General features: G+C 42.0%; 1 protein-coding gene across 1 annotated transcript in view; it reads right to left on the bottom strand.

Moving 5' to 3' along the window:
* auts2a (activator of transcription and developmental regulator AUTS2 a) overlaps positions 1-21,281 on the bottom strand; it is a 289,935-nt gene that overhangs the window by 214,467 nt on the left and 54,187 nt on the right. The window contains 1 exon segment of the mRNA XM_034204116.1: positions 12,597-12,812. Coding sequence (XP_034060007.1) covers positions 12,597-12,812 — 216 coding nt within the window.

Genomic DNA, 21,281 nt, shown 5'->3' with positions numbered 1-21,281 from the left:
AAATACTAGAACAATATGCATCCAAAACATATTAATAAAGTTTTAAAAAAAAGAAAAAAAAGAACCGGTGTTTTTCAGAAAAACGGAAAACCAAGAAAACGACGTTATTCAGTTTTTCAACCAAGTCGGGAAAACAGTTAAATCAACGTTTTGGTTTTGTTTGAATGATTTACGGATAATCCAGTGAATGCTGGGGAAACGAGGAGAAGTAATGACATCAAGCTGAAAGCACTAATGGCAGGTTGTGTGTGTGTGTGTGTGTGTGTGTGTGTGTGCGTGCGTGCGTGCGTGCGTGCGGTTAACACCTAGCAGCCAACAGTCACTCGCTGTTCTGATGAAGGTAAACACAGTGAAGGCGGTGCGTAAAAAGGCACAGCTCTCGGCGCGCTGGTGCTGCACTTCTTAGAGGCGGAGTTACACGTCCCGCTGCCTCCTGATGCTGCAGCAATGTCATGAAGTGAAGGAGATTTTCCTTCTATCAAACAGCTGTGGGCAGCAGATACTGTGAGAGTCCCGGACATTAATTCATAGATCAAGGAGGACTGGTTTACAGACTCTGCTGTTTTGCCAATCCGGTGCTTAAACAAATAGCTCTACACCCCTGGCCGACATGTCCTTAAAATGAAGTCCGAGTTTGAAATATATCTCAAATAATGTATGCACTGCCATTTCCCCACATAAACATAACAGTCTGCAATCAAACGGTTGTCTCCTGTGCGCTCCTCTTCCTACTTGGCGCACCGCTAACTTTCTCATGCGCATGAGAGGCTGAGACCTTAGGCTGAGCCGCCGAATCCCTCGGAACATCAAAAGCAATTTTTTTTTCATTTTCAAGAAAGTTTAACAAGGCTACTGGATGAAATAATATGACTGGTATAGGTGCGATAAATTGAAAAAAACCTTATGATAAAGTATTTTTATTTTTATATATTTATAATTCTGCAAATATTACAATAAACTCACAGCTATTTCGGGGGTTGGAAACTCCTGGTCTAAAGCACTCTGAAGTGTATTCTTACAACTAATGTTTATTTCAATCTGCACTTGCACTTAACTAAACATAACTGAGGATATTTTGTAGAAATGGTGGAGCACTGCATTCAAATTAAGAACATATGTTTGCTGGATTGAGATGCTGCCGGGGGAGGCCCTCCCTTTCGGCAAATCCTTCCAACAAGTAGACAAAATCTGTCCGGAGACTGCATTTAGGAAAAAAAGAAGGAAAGATCATGAGAGGCCCCCTGTTATAATTACATTTTATGAAAAAGTAAGGTGTGTCGCATCTTCGTCAACACTCAGGCATAGTCAATGGGGGAGAAAGCCAGTAGGAGGTCATGGATGGGGCAGGATGGAAACAAAGCTGTTGTGTGAGGCACATGCTGGGTAATTACCAGCCTTTCTTAAGATGGAGCACTTTAACAGTCGGGGTTGCCACCATATGGGAATATTTCCCTTCATGAGCCTTTGGTGGTGTCCCCATAAATACTCCACTTTCCCAGCCTGCACCTGCTCCCTGACCTCCTCTTTTACAGGGGGCAACACTGTGTAGCAAAGGAAACAGGGAGGAGGAGGAGGAGGAGGAGGAGGAGGAGGAGGAGGAGGAGGAGGAGGAGGAGGAGGAGGAGGAGGAGAAAACGGATGTCTGAAGAGCTCTCTCCAACCACCCATCCCATACATTCACAGGTGATTAACTATACACCACTTTTCAATGTATCAAGGCTAAGCTGAAAATCCACTATATGCTTAATGGGTAAAGAGCAACGGTGTCTGTAATGTGCAGGCCGCATCAAAGAGCAGCAGGAGAAGTGGTTCTGGCAATTATACACCTTATTAAAGCCCATTTAAGTGCAGCAACACAGTGTGTGTGAGCGAGGTACGTTAAGTGTGTGGCTACATCCCGGGTGGTCCTTAATGTTGTGAATTTACACATGGCCAAAATGTTCATATTATGTAATTATATAATATTAAACAGTAGGGCCAAAACGCTACACTGCAAAATGTTAGACGAGCAGCGCTGCAAGATGTAATTCTCAAATAATAGCATGAAATACAAGTTGTTGAATTGAAGTGTCAGAGCAAAGGTCACTTGTTGGAAAATTAAGTAGTTTATCTAAAGGTTAGTGAGAAAATTGTTCAATGGGGTAATGTGCTTTCAAATCACAATTTGTTTTCTAATTCAGTTTATGACATTTTATTTTTCATGGCTGCTGCCCAGTCAAATTGCCGTCTGGTACATCTTTATGTCCTGGTAAAAGTTCAATAATTGTGCAAAATCCAAGATGCAGCTAAATATCATACAGCTTACAAGATAAAGTTTGACGTTTTTCTTGACTGATGCTTTGAATCATACAACATTGTGTAGAGCATACATTTGCTCTACACAATGTTGGTTATCGTTTGATTACTATGTGAAATATTATGTCAAAATGACAGGGAAGTTTGCCTTGAGTGAACATTATATATATATTTTTTAAGTCAAATAATCCATTCCTGTATCCCAGTATTTACTTTAGGGTGTACTATTGGACATTGTGACACCAAAGGAGAAGACCACAGGGTTACCAACATCATCACAATTAATCTTCTGCATGACATTAATAGTTGTTCAGGCCCTGTCATAGGACAGTTGATATGTGTTCATGAGTGGTCCTGTGTGTTAAAAAGTGTTAGCGGATTGGATAAGATGAAAGTATGAATGCTGCACTAGTTGTCTGCCTGGGACTGGGACAGCCGTGATAAAAGTGTCTTCAAAAACCTCGGGCACACGGCCTAACTCTGACTGACAGTTTAGATGGGCCAGAGCTTAGGGTGGGGCGACACTTTGGTTTAAAAGTGCAGCCACTTAATTTTTCAAACATTGGCGGCGAGGGGTTGTCAAGAGTGTGAGCCAGTGTCAGGTCAGACAGTGACTAGTGAGAGCAGATGCTGTCTGTCTTTCATCTCATTGCTCAGTTCCCTAAAGCAGCTACAGAGTCTTCACTATGAGAGATATACACAAACATGAAAGCACACAGTTCATGGTGAAGTAATGCCAAGGTTTAGCGGTTAGCAGCAGTAAAGCTAAATCAGGCATGTTGCCGTAGTAACAAGTTGCGTGGCTCCATTATTTTCTACAAACCTTTACTGTGTATCCATTAAATGACCATATAGTGCTGTAAAGACACATTTAAAGTTTAAACACTAATTAAATGCAGCCTTGTCAAGCCCCAGATGCGTTTAAGTGTTTACGGATCGCGGCCTTGTGTGTCACACAGACACAAAGACCACAGAACAAGCCGTCATGATTGGATTTGATTAGATCCAGTGCTGAAAACCACCACTGTGACAGCAACAATTATCATCACCACAACCAAGGCCCCCATCAGATTGGATTTAGCATCTTATCTGACAATCAGGACATTGCTTTCCTTGAATCCGTTATTGGCTTAGTGGATAAGCTTATTAAAAAGAAGCTGTAAGAACTGAACATTATATTACAGCCTTACTGCAGATTGAAAAGCATGTCAACTTGCCCTCATCCTGACAAAATCAGGGCTTCAGTCCACACACACAATGTATACATCACTTCAGGGGACATTACATTGACTTACATGCATTTCCTGGAGACTTATCCTAACCTTAACCAACACATGCCTAACCCTAACCAAGTCTTCACCCTAAAATGAATGATTCCCCTCATGGGGACCTCCAATTTGTCCCCATAAAGGTGGCGAGTCCCCACACGTGACTGTGTAAACAGATGTAGGTCCCCACAAGTATAGTAATGCTAGGACACACACACACACACACACACACACACACACACACACACACACACACACACACACACACACACACACACACACACACACACACACACACACACACACACACACACACACACACACACACACACACCACACACACACACACACACACACACACACACACACACACACACACACACACACACACACACACACACACACACACACACACACACACCACACACACACACACACACACACACACACACACACACACACACACACACACACACACACACACACACACACACACACACACACACACACACACACACACACACACACACACACACACACACACACACACACACCACACACACACACACACACACACACACACACACACACACACACACACACACACACACACACACACACACACACACACACACACTAGTGCTTTCAGCTGGATATCATTACATGTGGCAGCCAGCAGGTTAAAACAAGAGATCAGTGTAGGTAAGTTGATAGATAACACAGCATCTGGAGGGCCCAAGCAAGGGCTGATTCACTGGATGATTCAGGGAACCAGAGGCCAGAGACCAGGGCCCTCCGGTTGACTGGCTGACCTGCTTAGAGCTTCTGGAGGAAGCCTTTTTAAACCCCGGGGCAACTCAGCGCTCAGACACTCTCCACAGCAATTACTCCTCACCACACGGACAGAATGAAGCCCACAGCTTTTTTTTCACATGCTTTAGGTGTGACTGACAGATGGGGACAGCTGTGAAGTTGTGGCAGGCTTTTACCTTTACTGTCTTTTTAATACAATAAATCATGTCGTGTCAGTCCTAAGAAGCAGATATCCAGCATTAACATGGGCTTTGTATCTTCGAAGAAAACTAGAAAAACTACAAGTGCCTGTGATCCCCATTACACTACGCTGCCTTAATTATTATGAGCCATTAAAAACCACAACCAACTGACAGCACCTGATGCCAGGATCACACTTAATCCACAGTTCATTTAATGTGCTGGAGAGGTTTACACAAGGATATCATGGTGCAAAGTACTTAATCTATCACATCTTTTTATTTGCATGTTCTTTGTGAAATAAAGGCAAACAATTACAATAAAACTTGGAACCCTGGTTACCTGGAAGCAATGCTGTAGATTAGTGTTGTAGTCTTGATTATCTCCTTGAATATATCACTTTGTGCTCAAGGTTGATAACATACTGTATATTAGTCAGAAAACAATTGAAGCGGGTAAAGACAACGTACTGTACTTTTTAATTTACAGGAAGTTTTGTCAGAAATAGCCTGTATACTTTCTTTTTTGAGGAGGTGCATGTCAGCTATGCATGGAGCAGCATCTTGATACTTATCCCAAAATTGCACCCGATGGCACAACTATTGGTTTCACATAAGCTCGACCAACAATCGCTTTTAAATGTGCTATATAAATAAAACTCGATTTGATTTAAGAAATCTGTTTGCTTATTGGATGTCCTTTTTCAAACATGTTTCCAGTTACTTAAGTTATTTTGGTGTTTACTGAAATAGTGTTGTATTTACATGCAATTCTATATCAGTAATTATATACGAGCGGGAGAGAAGTCTCACCAAATTCACATACATTTGCAAACTTCAATTGCTTCCATATCGACTCCACAGTCCAGACCAATTTAAATCATTGCACCCAGATGTCTAAATAACAGACAGAGAGATAAACAGACAGCCGGACAGGTATTCGGATAGAGATGTGGAGAATCAGAGGGAGGTCTAACCTGAGCTCTCCTTATTCCCCCCCCTCGCCTTACTCTACTCCCCACTCACCCAGTGCCAGAGAGCAGATGGGCCTCACAGCACGCCACTCTGTTCTGCAGAGCTCCAGCACAAAGCAGCACACACCACAGGCCATCATCTTACATCAGTGAGCTGAGGAGAGCCTCACAAGAACAGAACAACACCCCCCGACAGACAGAGGGACAAACAGACAGACGGGTAAACAGACGCAACATGTATCCTGCCAGTCTGAGATATGACAGAAGTTATTATCTGACCTGTAGATGCTGCACTACCATTGGCCCAGGGAGTGTAATGTTTATGGTGCTTGTTAATGGTGGAATGTAACATTACCTAACAATTTGTCAAAGCCTGTTCTGAGATATCAATTGGGACACGTGAATAAACAAACAAGCTAAACCCAAAACGTGTTCCCTTCTATGTTTCTTAACTTGTAAAGTGGGCGCATGTCTTTACATTTCAGCTGTGCTCCTGAAAATAGCGTACAACCTCAGTTTGATGCATACATTGCGTGAAACAGGTTGTGATACACTCTGCTGTAATCCTACACTTAACATTCCTTGTTTGTGTTTGAAATATACTTCATATCTGAATATTGTCCTTGAGAAATGTTACTGTAGACACGCATAATTAAGTTAAAAGCAACAAGGTAGAGCTCTCATATACATGCAAGTAAGCCACACTACCTACTTTGATTCCAATGCACACACACATACACACAAACAATTCAGACACAAAGCTGACTGACAGAAAGCAATTCTAATTTGAAAACGCCTCAACCTAAAAAGGTATCACAAAGATTTTTAGAGCTAAAAAAAAGTAGCATAAAATAATCGAATTTTCAAAGATCAGTTATTCATTATGATGACCATTATACAAATACATACAGCTACAAGCAATACATGCTGGAGAACAGTCAGTCAGATATTTGGGGCTTCCTACTGTTCTCTCCTCCATCTGCGGTGGAGCTTTCTCTATCTTGGCTCTTTTTCACTGTGAGGCGATATGTCAGAGGTGCTTATAAACATTTCTCTATTTCCCCCCCTTGAGCTTACAATATCTCATAGTTCAGTACATTGGGTCAGTGCCAGAGATCGAAAACATTTGCTGCAATCTGCGAGCTCGGCTGGAAAAGGAACAAAAAAAAGGAGTGAAAAAAAAACACCTCTCGCTTTATTCAACACTAAATTCTCTTTCTCTCTTCCTCCCTCATTCCTTTAAAGTCATCGCTAACAAAAAGTGCTGATAACAGGCGCTCTCTCTCACCAGACTGAAGCATTTTCTAAATGGAGAATTAAACTTTGAGATAGACCTCTGACATCTAAAACGTAACCTTGTGTGAGGACAATGCCTTAACATTTATTTATAGTGAAGGCAAAGAAAAGATAATAGTTGCACTAGATGACTGCAGCTTGTTTCTCTGCAGAGAGGACGAAAAGGGGTGGCGTAGGGCGCAGATGATAATCTTTTCAATTATGCATATGTCATAAAGCGTGACAGATTAGGGTGTTATTGAGCATCAAGGTTGATAAGGGAACAAAAACAATACAAATCAAAGTAAGAAAGGTGACTATGTAACAGTCTGGGTATTAATAGGCAAACGCATTATCACAATCATCAGTACTACACTCATTAACAATAATTATCAAAATAGAAAAGTCTCTTTGTAATTGAGAGAGCTCTTATTAGTGGCTGAGCTGAAAGGACTTGCATTTAACCCATCGCTGTTGTTGCCATCATGTCACACCTGTAATGTGTGTGGAGGGCTATGGCTGTGCATGCTGCGTTCAGTCTGAGTAGGTCAGGGAGGTGTGCGCGTGCGTGCGTGCGTGTGTGTGTGTGTGTGTGCGTGTGTGCGTGTGCGTGTGCGTGTGTGTGTGTGTGTGTGTGTGTGTGTGTGTGTGTGTGTGTGTGTGTGTGTGTGTGTGTGTGTGTGTGTGTGTGTGTGTGTGTGTGTGTGTGTGTGTGTGTGTGTGTGTGTGTGTGTGTGTGTGTGTGTGTGTGTGTGTGTGTGTGTGTGTGTGTGTGTGTGTGTGTGTGTGTGTGTGTAAATGCATCTGTGATGAGATCAGTGTTGGGCTCCCTAAACACCACTCAGGACCCAAACAACCATAGTCCCATATGCAACACAAACATAACCAGACACATGAAATCAAGATGCAGGTGCACAGTCTCACATACAGGACATTGATTGGTTTATGTGATCACAGCACTATAAACAGGGCTGCACATAACTGGTGTGCAGGTGCGCATGCGCACCTCTGCCAAAAAAAAGAGCACCGGGTGATTTGAAAAAAGGCGCATTTGCGTACCAACATTGAGAGAGAGGGAGAGAGAAGGGAGAAGAGAAAAGAGAGAGAGAGAAGAGAGGAGAGAGAGAGAAAGATATTTGCGAGTTGCATATGAACTCAGGGCCGGCCCGTCGCACTGGCGTTGATTTTCGCCTAGGGCGCCAGATCTGTGGAGGCGCTGCGCTGGCAGCTCTGGGAGGGAAAAAAACATTTTTGACCGTTGGGCTCATCCTAATTTTCGGCCTTGATGTAACAACATTCATAATTAAGTAAATGTAACACCCTTTTCACCCCGGTTACACGTTTCATTTGCCCTGTAAGATGGGCACTGTAAGTGATGAAAATGGGGGATGTTGGCTTGTCTGGCGCCCGCAGCTCACAGCCAAAGTGCGAGTGAGAGGGGGAGAGAGGGAGGGTGCACCGGTACCGGCGCTGTTGTTATTAGAATCTGGTGCTAGCTGCTCTAACGGAAGAAGAAGATGTTTCTACAATAATGTGGAGGGAGAGTCCTCTCCAGTCAGACTGAGAGGCTGATACTACAGCTCAGTGAGGTAAAGGACTCTGAGTGTTTAGATAGTTCACTTTAGTCTAAGTTCAAACGGTTTGGTCACAATTTATGTAAACACATATTTTCAAGGCACTCCTTTATAATTATTGGGATAAACAGGTTTGAAATCATTCCAATGTATACTATAGGACAGTAAACAAACATATCCTTTTAAAACTGGACTTTCGACCCAAAACCAGCTGTTGACTTGTGGATGCCAGCAGCTAATCGCAGACTTAACCAGAGAGAAAGAAGTAGGCCTACATCATCAGCTACCATGTCTGACAGAGAGGAAGACAGTGAGGAGAACAGTCAGGAGGGTAGTGATGACAGCTTGTAGGATTACTGGTCTTGCTAATGTTGTCTTGTGTTCACCTCTGCATGTGTGTTCTGTGTTCACCTCTGCATGTGTGTTCTGTGTTCACCTCTGCATGTGTGTTCTGTGTTCACCTCTGCATGTGTGTTCTGTGTTCACCTCCGTGTGTTCAGTGCCGTGTGTCTGGCAAATAAAGACCGGTTTATTTATTTCATTTTAAGGATGAGCACCAAGCAACATCTCCAGGTGCTCCTTTGAGAACCAGGGCAAAAAAGTTATGTGCACCCCTGACTATAAAACAACCTTGAGAGTAGGCAGCACCCTCTCTCCATTAGCCAGTACAGGAGCAGACATGACCGTCACAACAGGCCTGCTGCTAAGCTACAGGATACAGCTAATAGACGCTTTCACACCAAGTACTTTGCCGTACTTAGTTAATCAGAACTTAGTTAATCAGAACTCTTTAAGAGCAGATCGTGTTCACACCGGAATAAGTCCCTGAGGGAGGATTAGTTAAATGAAGCCGCTGACGTCACTTCTTCTTCTTCTGCTTTGGGTTTACAAGCAGGAAGTCCCCGGAGTTGGGGACTGGCTTCAGTAGAAGCTGCTGGGACTCCCAGCAGCTTCTACTGAAGCCTTCCGAATAAATCGCCAGAACGCCGACACCTCCTCATCTCCAAAAAATGTGTCAAAGGAACACAAATCACAGCTTTCAAATCTGTGAACAACGGTGGAACAGAAACCATTACACTCCTGCTTATACACTGTTGAGTCAACAGTGTACAGTTTATAGGGTGAATGTCGTGCCTTGCAACCTGTGTCTTTGTTTTCCCTCATGGCTGTTTGTCCTGCAACGACCCACTCAGACATGTCCTTGAATTTGCAGCTCAAGAAGACCCAGCCTCACAGAGAAACTGCAGATAATAACCTCTGTGTGTGTGTGTGTGTGTGTGTGTGTGTGTGTGTGTGTGTGTGTGTGTGTGTGTGTGTGTGTGTGTGTGTGTGTGTGTGTGTGTTACCTCATTCACACCAACGGTGTTTCAGGGTCGGTTCGGAGCTGGAGCTTGAAAATAACCGGGTTTTCCTGTTCACACCGCAGCGGAGCAGCCTCTTACGGCCCGTCTACACTACAGGCATCGAAAAATGCTTTCAACGCTTCGCCCATTCATTTGAATGAGGTGACGTAGAAGATTTTTTAAACTTCGCCGAACTGCATTGTGGGGAGCATGGCATGGCTTTGCAAGCATCACGAGCATCTATCGGCATCAAAAGTTGAACAATGTTCAACTTTTGAGGCTCGATGCTTGGCATCAGCCAATCAAATCCCGCGTATGCAAATCTGACAGTACAAGCGCTAGCCAATCAAACCGCGTGTATGCTGGGAGAGACTACGCAGGTCATTTCCTCATATTCAAAAAAATGGAGGGAAAATTCATTATAGCGGTAGTGAATCACCCGGTGCTGTATGATCAGTCTCTGTTCATCTACCGGGTTACAAACCGGAGGAGCGAGGCATGGAGGGAGGTGGCAGAGACAGTGGATGAAACTGGTAGGTTTTCGCCTGTTTGGGGATTTTATATCCAGTTTACTTTGTTTTAACATTGCTATTGCTTTGTATGCCGGGGGCGGGAGATTCCTGATTGGTTGTTGGTCGCCTTGGGCGCGAGAAATCGCCAAGCCTCAGACACGCCTAGCTTCAAGATTTGTTGATGCCTGTAATGTAGATGGGCCGTTACGCTACGTCCACACAGCAGCTTTTCAAAAATCTTGAAAATCTTGGAGCTGGGCGTGTCTGAAAGCTTGGGGATTTTTTGCGAGCAACGCGACCAACAACCAATCACATGAATCTCCCGCCCCCGACATACAAAGCAAAAAACCCCGAGCAATATATATATAAACTCCCCAAACAGGCGAAAACCTACCAGTTTCACCCACTGTCTCTGGCACCTCCCTCCATGGCTGGTTCCTCCGGTTTGTATCCCGTTAATAGTTCTGGTCGTAAAGAACCGGGTGATTTGCTACCGTAATTTCTCGCTTGGAATATGAGGAAATGAACTGCGGTCTGGTTCTCCCTGCTTACACGCGGTTTGATTGGCTAGCGCTTCTACTGTCAGATTTGCATAAACGTGATTTGATTGGCTGACGCTTCCAGCTCAGCTTCAAAAGTTGAACATTGCTCAACTTTTGAATCCTGGAAATCCTGGAAATCTTCGCTTCGCTCCCCCACAATGCAGTTCGGCGAAAAGCGAGGCAAAGTGACGTCATCCCCATTCAAAGTCAATGGGCAGAGAAGCGTTGGAAGCGGTGGAAGATTCGTCTAAAGCTGCTGTGTGGACGTACCGTTAGCTCCGGAATCCGGTTCATTTCGAGCACCAAAAAATTGTCCGGCCAGAGCAAAAGCACCACATACGTCACACTTACGTCGAGGCGGGGGCAGGGGCAGAGACAGATCAACTCCTGAACAACAACAAAAAGCCCGCGTTTTATCCAGTTTGTACAACGATGGAGAAACTTAACAAGAGTTTCAGAGTTTCAGTGTTTCTGCCATAGACTGTATATATAAAGGTTTCTGCTCATGGTGAAGCAACGTGTCTGTGTGTTAAGGTGGAACCTGAGCATTCACGTTGATCACCTCTCATTATAACTCATTATAAATCTATAAAACTATAAATATTAAACTTTACTTCACGTGTTCATTTGAGAACAGCTGTTACATATCTGGGTGAAGGTTACAGTTCATGAATGCAACTGATTTCATCCGCGCGGTTTGGCTTTATGAAGCAGGCACGCAAACGGTTATGTCATGACGCAAACGATGACGTCATGACGAAAACGATGACGCAACGACGCATTACCAGTCGGACTCTGGGCGGTGTGAAAAGAGCCAGAGCTAAACCGAAGAACTGGTTCTGAACCTGAAAAGCTCTAGCATGGAGCTTGAACCGGAGTTGCGTTGGTGTGAATGAGGTGTGTGTGTGTGTGTGTGTGTGTGTGTGTGTGTGTGTGTGTTTGTGTGTGTGGTGTGTGTGTGTGTGTGTGTGTGTGTGTGGTGTGTGTGTGTGTGTGGTGTGTGTGTGTGTGTGTGTGTGTGTGTGTGTGTGTGTGTGTGTGTGTGTGTGTGTGTGTGTGTGTGTGTGTACTTCTGAGACAGATAGTCCTTGCTGGTAGAGATACGCCACTGCATCAGTGTAACATAAATATTCATTAGTGACCTTGTCCCCTTGCTACACACAAAGATATGTTCAGGCATACAGTACACTGATATACACTCACATACCCTTAATGTCTATTTCACAGGACTAGTGCACTTTAACTTCATTCATTCAACCAGTTAAACATTGCTCTGTACCACAACTCGTGGGTATGTTCAGTTGTACATGCATGTCATGTCATTAAAGCTGTCATACTGAAATAAATAAATATGATTCAGATCGTCTCAATATTCTGCTTTCACTCTATGGGTTGTAACATAAACAGCCTCTACATGGAGTCTGTGTGTCAGAAAAATTAATTGCTAATATTAATTTCTCACTGAAATCACAGGATGTATCCATATGTACAGCTTTGGAAAAAACTAAGAGACCACTGCAACATAATCAGTTTATCTGGTTTTACTATTTATAGGTATGTGTTAAAAGCATTTTAATTGTATAGTCTATAATCTACTGACATAATTTCTCTGAATTCAACAGACACTGGAATGGAATGGCTGCCATACCTGTAGAGATTTAGATTTAAGAAACATTTGGAGTGGTCTCTTAATTTTCTCCAGGGCGTATTACAGCTCATAATGGAATTGTAGTTCTCTGCTACATTTACCATAAATGATATATTGCAGATATGATCTGATAACTGTATCAATACTGTGTGACATAAAGATCTTAAACTCACCCTTTTGTGTTTCTTGTTCAGGTTTTTCTTCTTCTTCTTCTTGCCTTGTGTGTGTACCAGGCGGGGGTTGTTCTCCTGGTCTGAAGACCGTTGATGATGGACAGTCTTCTTGCAGGGCTCCAGGCTCAGGCCGTTGAGGACCCTCCCAGCCTTCTTCTTGCGTAGGGGCACTGCCGGGCTCTCTCTGCACTCCTTGGGCCTCAGTGTCAAGTTCTTCTTTAGAGAAAACAACAGAAGAGAAGCTGGATTAGTCCAAAACCAAAATGTTGGTAAGGTGTTTTAGAGCGCGTATTGTATGACTGACCTTAGAGGATTCTGCAATACGTTTAATTTATTGTCATTGTACAGAATTTGGTAGCACAATTAAATGCATTAACTGCAAAAGGCAAAAACACAAAAAATGTATTGTCGAGTGTTGATAATGAATCTAGGCGTCTGAAAGTTAGATGAATGAAGCTGCTGAGTATATTCTCTCCGTAGTTCAGTTAATCAACATGTTAATCATTTTATTTTCTATACCTGGACAAAATCCACCTAATACAACACTCCAGAGCTTACAAAAATTACAGTAAATCCTCTGGTAAGCCCGTCTTGACAGATAACAAATCTCCACTTCAGAAAAGGAGTGAAGTGAAGTGAACATATTTTTCCACAAAGAACAGCATAACAAAAAGGGTTGCTTTGTTAAAAGTGAACAGTTAAGAAGCCAACAAGGATATTGAGGATAAAGGGAGCACCAGATAATAAGACTCTAAACAACATTCAAGCTCGGCCTGAAGTAGAAAGGGCAAAGATGAAGATGATTGGTAACTTTGATTGAACTTGTGTTCACCTAAAACCACATTTCTGAGAAGGAAGCAGATCAGCAGAAGCACAGCAAGAGACATCAAAACAATTGAGTTCAGTTTGTCCGTCAACACATAAAAACAACATCAGAAGACTTTTCTTTTCAAAAAGTAAACTGTATTCTGAAAGCAAACCGATAAGCTACAACTCCAATATTGCAGGGTCCACACATGGGGTTATACAGTTTGACAGGGCTGATCAATAGAACCACTCATCTGCTACGGAGAGACTGTGTTATGTATCACAGCAGTTCACAGTGAAGCTTATGGAACAAATCAGCTTTGTTATTTGAATTGGTGACCTGCTTTGCTCCATTGTACACCAAAGAGCCACCGCTGGTAAGATCCCCAGGGAGACATTTGAGCTGGTGGAGGCCGACTGTTGGGGGGGAAGGTGCAAAGCTGCCACAGCGGAGCTAATGACATGCCGATGCTACATTTTCACAGGAAAGCTAAAAAGACAAGGTTGAGTACCCAGTGGCATTAGCACCAGTCAAACATGGACCCTTTAAAGGTCAGGGAAATGATACGGTATATATAGTGATTTATAATAGGACTTATTCTCTGGGTGGGTGTGTACAGCTATTGTTTTAATTATAGTAACGAGACCCAAGTTGCCGTTTTTCCAATACTATTGCTATATCTTGTTGTATAACCTAAATAATTGTAGTTTATACCTGTCTCATACTTGTTGAGCTTGTTTACATTTTATTTACTTGTCTTTTACTGACCATTTAAAATGTATTTATATGTATTCAATGTTTACCTGATGCCTTTAATGTTTAAAGCACTTCGAAATGTGCTATTAAAAAAAACGTGCCTTGCGTTACTCAAGCTATTTCAAGATCAAGGCTTTACATCAAAGTAAATACAAGTACATGTAAAGTGTTATCAAATATAATGTATGGTTATGAATTAAACCACCCCACAGAATATAAAGTAGTACAATTAGCTTTACTTCAACCAGGCATGACGTGTTGCACTGCATACACGGTAATGCATTTATTCAGTTATTAGTCACATTTGATTAGTGCTGATTTTTTTCCTATTTTTCCCAATTCACTTATTTTACTTTTGGTACTTTTAAGTATTTGCTGCTAAATCTTTCACTTGCAGTGCAGTAAGGCTGCAGTCACATATTTAGCAGTGGTTAATAGCTTATTTGTTGAACACTAGCTAGCCTCTAAAACCTTTCCCCAGTCCAGGATTTATCCGCAGCCCTCAGAAACCACAGTGTGACTCATATTTGGTGTGCAGTGCATATAAGGAATGAAATCGGGGCAGCCTTTCTAACAAATACTGGCGAGAAAAAGAAATCCACCACATCTCAAGCAGCAGCCGTTTCTGGCTGAAGGACCACCTCGAAGCAGCCTTAGCGTGCCTGTAGAGAATTACATCACCAGTGTTACGGATATGTACTGCTGTCAGTTTGATGGGTGTGCTACTGCCACTGACTCACTAAACCATCTCTAAAAGGCCTCAAGTCACTCGCAGAAAACAAGTGCATGCATCAACTAATCTTATTTGCCTTTCCCGCCCACACTCATCCAAGGCAAATAATGCAACATGACATTCATTGTCAGTGTACAGAATAGCCTGAGTGACACAGTTATGAAGGGGCTGAGATAGGTTCCATTGTGCCAGCTTTCTGCATGCTTCTGAGCCACCAAATCAACTGATTGCCTGGAATAAATTATGCATGTTTTGTTTTGCTTACCCTACGAACAATAGCAAGACAAATTCCTTATTTCAGCGCCTTGGGAAGACACTGAAAAGAAAGTAATTAGCCGATATGGCTCACTCTCAACAAGCTTTCATTTGTGTGGTTGTCTGGCAGTGTACAGTGTAATTACACTCTGGCATTTAGTGGAAATGCATGTTTGCAGGTACCCTTACAACCTGTTATAATCTGAAAGGCAGCTTTTTTTAGTCAACTTTATTTAATTGTGTTGGTACATTTTGGATTTTTAAACGTTTCGTGTGATGACAAGTTAAAAACAAATCCTGATATTTTACATCAAAAATGATTATATACAGTAACTACTGAAAGTCACCCTCTCTACTCATGAAAGTGTTTTTCTTAGTGTTCGTACACATGTTGAGACTCACTTTGCGGAATGATGCATTTTGCATTCAGATTATTTGATTTTCCATTACATTCGTATAATTTGTCATATAGGACAACACTCACCATACACAGCACGACATACAGTTCACACCCAACACACATCCATTTTGCATCTAAAAGTCTAGACAGGACAAAGGTGCAGATATTTTCTATTGGACTGCTGAAGTGTCTAGGAGACATGTTTTTTAAGATTTTTAAATTAGGGATGTATGTATTATAATTATATATAATAATTGTATGATTATGTACTTTTTTGTCGAAAAACCATCATAACCTATTATTCCAAGATAAGTATTAAAACATGTCTTGAATCTACTTTATAACCTTCACTGTTGTTGTGTCATTATAACAACCCAAATATGCCTTCAAACTGGATGTGGAATCTTTAGAAAATTGCACATTATTAAACTCCAGACGCCTGCACTGTATTAATATTGCACGCTGCATGCAATTTTCTCCTGAACATTCCTCATCACCGTTTCTTATAAGTATGTTTGTGAAGGGCCAGTCAATACACTGTGCTTCCTCTGGTGCGCTCAATAAAAGTGAAACAGTTTGTCAATGAGGATACATTCACAGTTGTGGAAAGGTTGAATGTAACAATGGATAGCTCTGACTTTACTAAGCTTGAAAATATGAATTGGAATGAATTGGAAGATTTAGTTTGGTCAACTGGACAGGAGCAGGTATTAATAAATCCTGCATCATGTGATGTCTTCTCCAAACAAAAACAAAAATTGTACAGTGCCCTATTTTTATCTGATGCATTCTCTCCTGCTCGTCTCAGCTGTCTCCCTTTTTCTCTCACTCTTTTGTCATGTCTTTGTTGTCCATCTTATGTGGGGAGAAGCACCCTGAACTCAACATCTACAACAGAAGAAAACACAAACCAGACAATGTATCTTTGATGGAATTTGAGCCACCAAACAAACACGTTTGGGAGAGGCTGATCAATCAGTCTTCCCAACTTGTGCTACTGAGACAGTTGAATGAGTGTACAGAGCGGATCCCCAGCAGAGAGTCAAAGAGAGAGATGACTGGTGGCAGAACAACGGATGTTGATGAGAGACAAACAGGCACAAGCTCCATGTACATCAGCAACACACACGTCTCAAATCTCTACACAACAGAAGACTAAGTACACAATAATAAGAGATCTAATGAATGCTAATAAGGACTGATGAGTGCAATCTCTCCAGGAGAACAGCCCTTATCAACTTGAGCTGTCTGGTTACTTGAGTAGTGAAATGTCTCTGCATTCTTTAGGGAGTCCTTGAACTGGTATTAACAGTTGTAGTAGGTGTGAAATAGCATTAAGCAAGAGTAAGGTGCAACAAATTGATGGATGATTCACTACAGCTGTTTGTGAAGTTGCAACCAATTACAGGGGGTGATACAGCTGACCTCCTTCATGTGCAATCTAATGGTTCATAGCCAGGTTCATTTTGGCACTTCTTGTGGGGGCATAACTCGGATGTAAGCTATCTTCTAAATTAATGTTCAAACAACTGAATGTATGTGATTATTATTTAGGGGCCCAACGGATCACATTACTCATCACATTATTATGGATCAGCAGCTGGAAAGCATTAATGCAGCTCGCCCAATTGCATGTTTTTACTGAATATCGGCTAATTGTGAGGGGAATTACAACATTATTTAACACCGTGATGACTGTTGACGTGTTCTTCCTCTCCGTTTAAAACATTATTGTATACTAAATATCTTTGGAATTTGGTCATAAAAAAGGTGCGATATGGAGATGTCATCTAGTTTGAAGATAAGTATTTTTTCTAAAAGTTTCTACATGAAATGATAAAAGACTTTAAGCTGCAGAAAAACATTAAGTCAAATCTGTATTCCTATTTACAAATAACTTCATACTGTTTAATTTCTTACGGTTATTGAATACAATTATATAAAAATAATCTCTGCATTGTTTAGTTAGTTCTAAGTGGTGCAGTTTGAGAATGTGCAATTGGCCCAGTGTCCTCTGATGTTACAACAACTGCAAACCTGCCTGTGAGACAGAGTCCAACCACACATGTCCAACACATAGGACATAACCTAATAATAATAATAATGACGATGATGATCGAGAGAGAGAGAGAGAGAGAGAGAGAGAGAGAAAGAGAGAGAGAGAGAGAGAGAGGAGAGAGAGAGAGAGAGAGAGAGAGAGAGAGAGAGAGAGAGAGAGAGAGATAGAGAGAGAGAGAGGAGAGAGACGCTGAGCTTGCACCGTGCAGCGATCAGCTGATACGGAGCATAGGAGAGAGCTGCAGTCCGCGGGGCTCGGCCTCGCCTCCTGTCCTCACAACTCTTATTAATCCCGATACCGGACAATTGTTATTTGTTCCTACTCGGAACCGAGTTTTGCTTCCCAACCTTGCCACTGTGCTACACTTCCCGCCCCGCTCCGCCCCCGTCTAACTGTACAGAAAGCGGCGAGATGCATTTCCTTAGGAATCGACAAGCAGAACCGAAACTAACATTTCTAGACGAACAATGGCGGACACGTACAATTTGCGAATGAGTTCTGCCTTTTGTAAACTGAATGTATCAATAATTTGTCAATACATCAGGTCGAAAAACGTCACTTGTCCGCCGGACAAGTCAATTGAAAGATCTACTTGTCCGATATTGTAAATAACACGTCCCGGACTGTGGGACGTGTACTTTTTCGCACACTGGATTAATAGGAACATTTATTTGTTGTTGTTCTTGTTCTTTGTGTCATAGTTTTGCTTATATTGATACCATACTTTCTACATAATTGAAAACAACAATATAAATCCACACGGCCAAAATACAGAAGTTAGTTTTACAGTGATGACCCAGTAATGCATGGAAAGTGGCACTTGCTTTACAGCACAAGGATTCATTCAATTATTGTGTTAAGATGGAAAAAAACACTAACAGCTAATGTTAGACACAGAAAAGCAATGTTTGACCATGCTTTTTTTTTAAATAACATTGTTATGTTTGTCAGATCCCACTTATGTTTTAAAACCACAATCATGAAAGGGATAAATAATAGGTAACCTCCAAGTCTTTCTGTGGGGTCAGAGTCAAAATGCCTGGACTGAATGAGGCAGAATGGTAATGTAGCGCCGCTTTTGGGAGTGTTTTCAAATGGTAGTGCAATACTGAAACATTTGTCCCAGAGTAGTTTTGCCAACAAAACACACTTTTACTCTGAAAATAAAGTGAGAGCAATCCACATACTGTATGTTCACAGTCAGCCATTTCTGGCTTCAGCAAGAAAACTGACCATGGAGAAAACACCACTGACTGAGCCTTCTGTCTATGCACCTTAATAACTGCATCTCCTGAAACAAAGAGGAATACAAATACCAAGAAGTTCAAGTACAACAACTCTGCCAGAATAATGAGCCAAAGTTTTGTGAGAGAAATAATTGAAGGGATCGAGCAAGGTGCAAATGGATGTAGCTCAAAGAAAGGAGCCGGACAGCAGCTCCCGAATAAAGTAAAGGGAATGAAAAGGTAGGACAGAATTTCAAACAAAAGTAACTATTGCATTCATGTAGGTCATGGAACAGTATTTAATGTTGACTTCTGAGTTGATTTCAATGTGATGAATAAAAGCAGTGCACTACATGAAGAATCAAAAGATGCCCCCACAATTCAAAATCAGAAACTAATTAAACTCAAGACTGCATTTTCTACCAAGGTGACCTAGCATTTAAGAAAATCCTTGAGCCAGAGTTTACTTTTTCCAGACTCATAAAAACGTTTGGGATTGAAAGTTGAAATGTGAGTTAAGGCCAGGGAGGTTTATTAATTATTTGTATCAAGGCTGGTTTCCCACATCTCGAGGCCACACAATACAATGTATGCAGTTCAAATACCTTACAACAGTTTGAATTCAGGCTTGTTTTTAATATCTTGTATTTTCTTATGTATAGTAAGAAAATGTTCAGGTGCAGATAAGCCAATAGCTGCTTCTCAATGTCTCTATTTCAAGGATGCTACATCATCGAATCCCGCCGAAGGACTGTTCCAATGTACAGGATCCTTGGAATTCTACCGAGGACTGAATCCTTCGTTGCAGAAAATGTCAAGGCTGCTTATGTGTATCCTCGGCGGTCTTAAATGACCCACAATTCTTTGCACACCAATTTCCCAAATCTTTGGCGGAAAATGGCTGAATCTGTGCAGTACACATTTAAATGTAAGTATGTTCAGTGGCGTCGTAAATGAGTTGGTAAATATGTTACATTTGTTATCACCATAAATGTGTTCCGTGAAAGTAAAGCAAGCTCATAATTAGCCTTGTACATGACGCGCACCTGCAAACTTGCTAGCCTGTTCCATTCTTCGTTCTCCGAATGCTAGGAAGGATTCTTGCCTAGCTGAAGGACCTGACACGGAAGGACATGTCCTACCAAGGAAGCGTCCTCGACTTTGAGAAACGGCTCCAGTCTGTTTGATACACAGAAGTAGCGGGAGAGTTGTCTGAGGCTAGCAGAGCTTTCAGGTCAGCAGTAAATAATTCCCCTGACAGACATAACCATCTAAAAGTTGTTTGTTCACCATCTTTTCTCATCATAGCACTCTAACAGCAATAGCTGGGCCTGACAAGAAAGAGTCCACTTCAAGAAATGCACTCACATACACACAGACAAAGACACCCAGCCAATTTCCTGGCACTAATCTCATCATAGCAGAGTTATTTTTTTCTCCATTTGAGTCAGGAGGGTGCGTGAAAGAAGACAAGGGGATATCCTGTGTATGCCAATCTGATTTCATGGTTGTGTCTGGCTGTTAAACAAATACAGCTTTCTTTCTCTTTCTGTGAGGGCAGACAGGAGCGAGGGCAGCTGAAGTAAATGGGAATCTCAGCAACATGGTCTTATTTGTATCCTCCAGTTAAATCAGGCTTCCGGAAAGAAACACAACAACTGATGTTCTGCGAAAGTGGTGAGAGCCTTACTTATTTATAAAGTCTAAAGCAAATGTGTAATTTTTGACATTGGGCTATATCAATTCAATTTGACAATTCCATTGACATACTGTATCGCAGGCGGCAATCAAATGTCTCCATTGTTTCCACCATAAACATGCTTGGAAAACGTGTCCAGAGTGCCAACAGGCCTGTAGTGGGTGGGAGCTTGGCATTATTCCAAAAATATTGCTGCTAAAAAGGTCCTGACAATATCTCCATTCTGGAAACAACATATCTCACTAAGCATCGAAGTCAACACATCTTTATTCATGTACATTTGTATTTATGGCGCTGCATGTGTTTGTGTTCATGCGTTTGTTTCCACTGTGCTTCTTGACAGGAGGGAAATCAGACCTTCTGCAGAGGCGCCAACAGAGACCAGGACTTAATGAAAAACAAACATTCAGCATGAGCCACAAGAACCCACAACATTTACTCTGATTAAATAAACATGAGGAGCAGATACATCCTGGCCTCTTTCATGTTAATCACTGAGTAAGCAGCGCAGGCAGAGCGGCCCTTTATGGGTGTCGAAAGACGCACGGTTTGTGTTGCTGTGTCACTGAAACAGAGCACTGCATTTTCTTGTAAAAGCCAATAAAGACCATTTTAGATGCAGACATCGGTTGTAAGGTTCAGCCTTATGTGTAGCAACAGCGAGATAATATGCGACAACAATGAATAAATAAAGCAGAGAGCGAAATCAGATGAAGTGCAGGCTGCCCTGTTCAAATGAGAACAAACAA

This window comes from Gymnodraco acuticeps, unplaced genomic scaffold, assembly GCF_902827175.1.
Source record: "Gymnodraco acuticeps unplaced genomic scaffold, fGymAcu1.1, whole genome shotgun sequence".
NCBI lineage: Eukaryota > Metazoa > Chordata > Actinopteri > Perciformes > Bathydraconidae > Gymnodraco > Gymnodraco acuticeps.
Note: the sequence above shows the minus strand (reverse complement) of the source record. Positions and strands in the feature narration are given on the sequence as shown.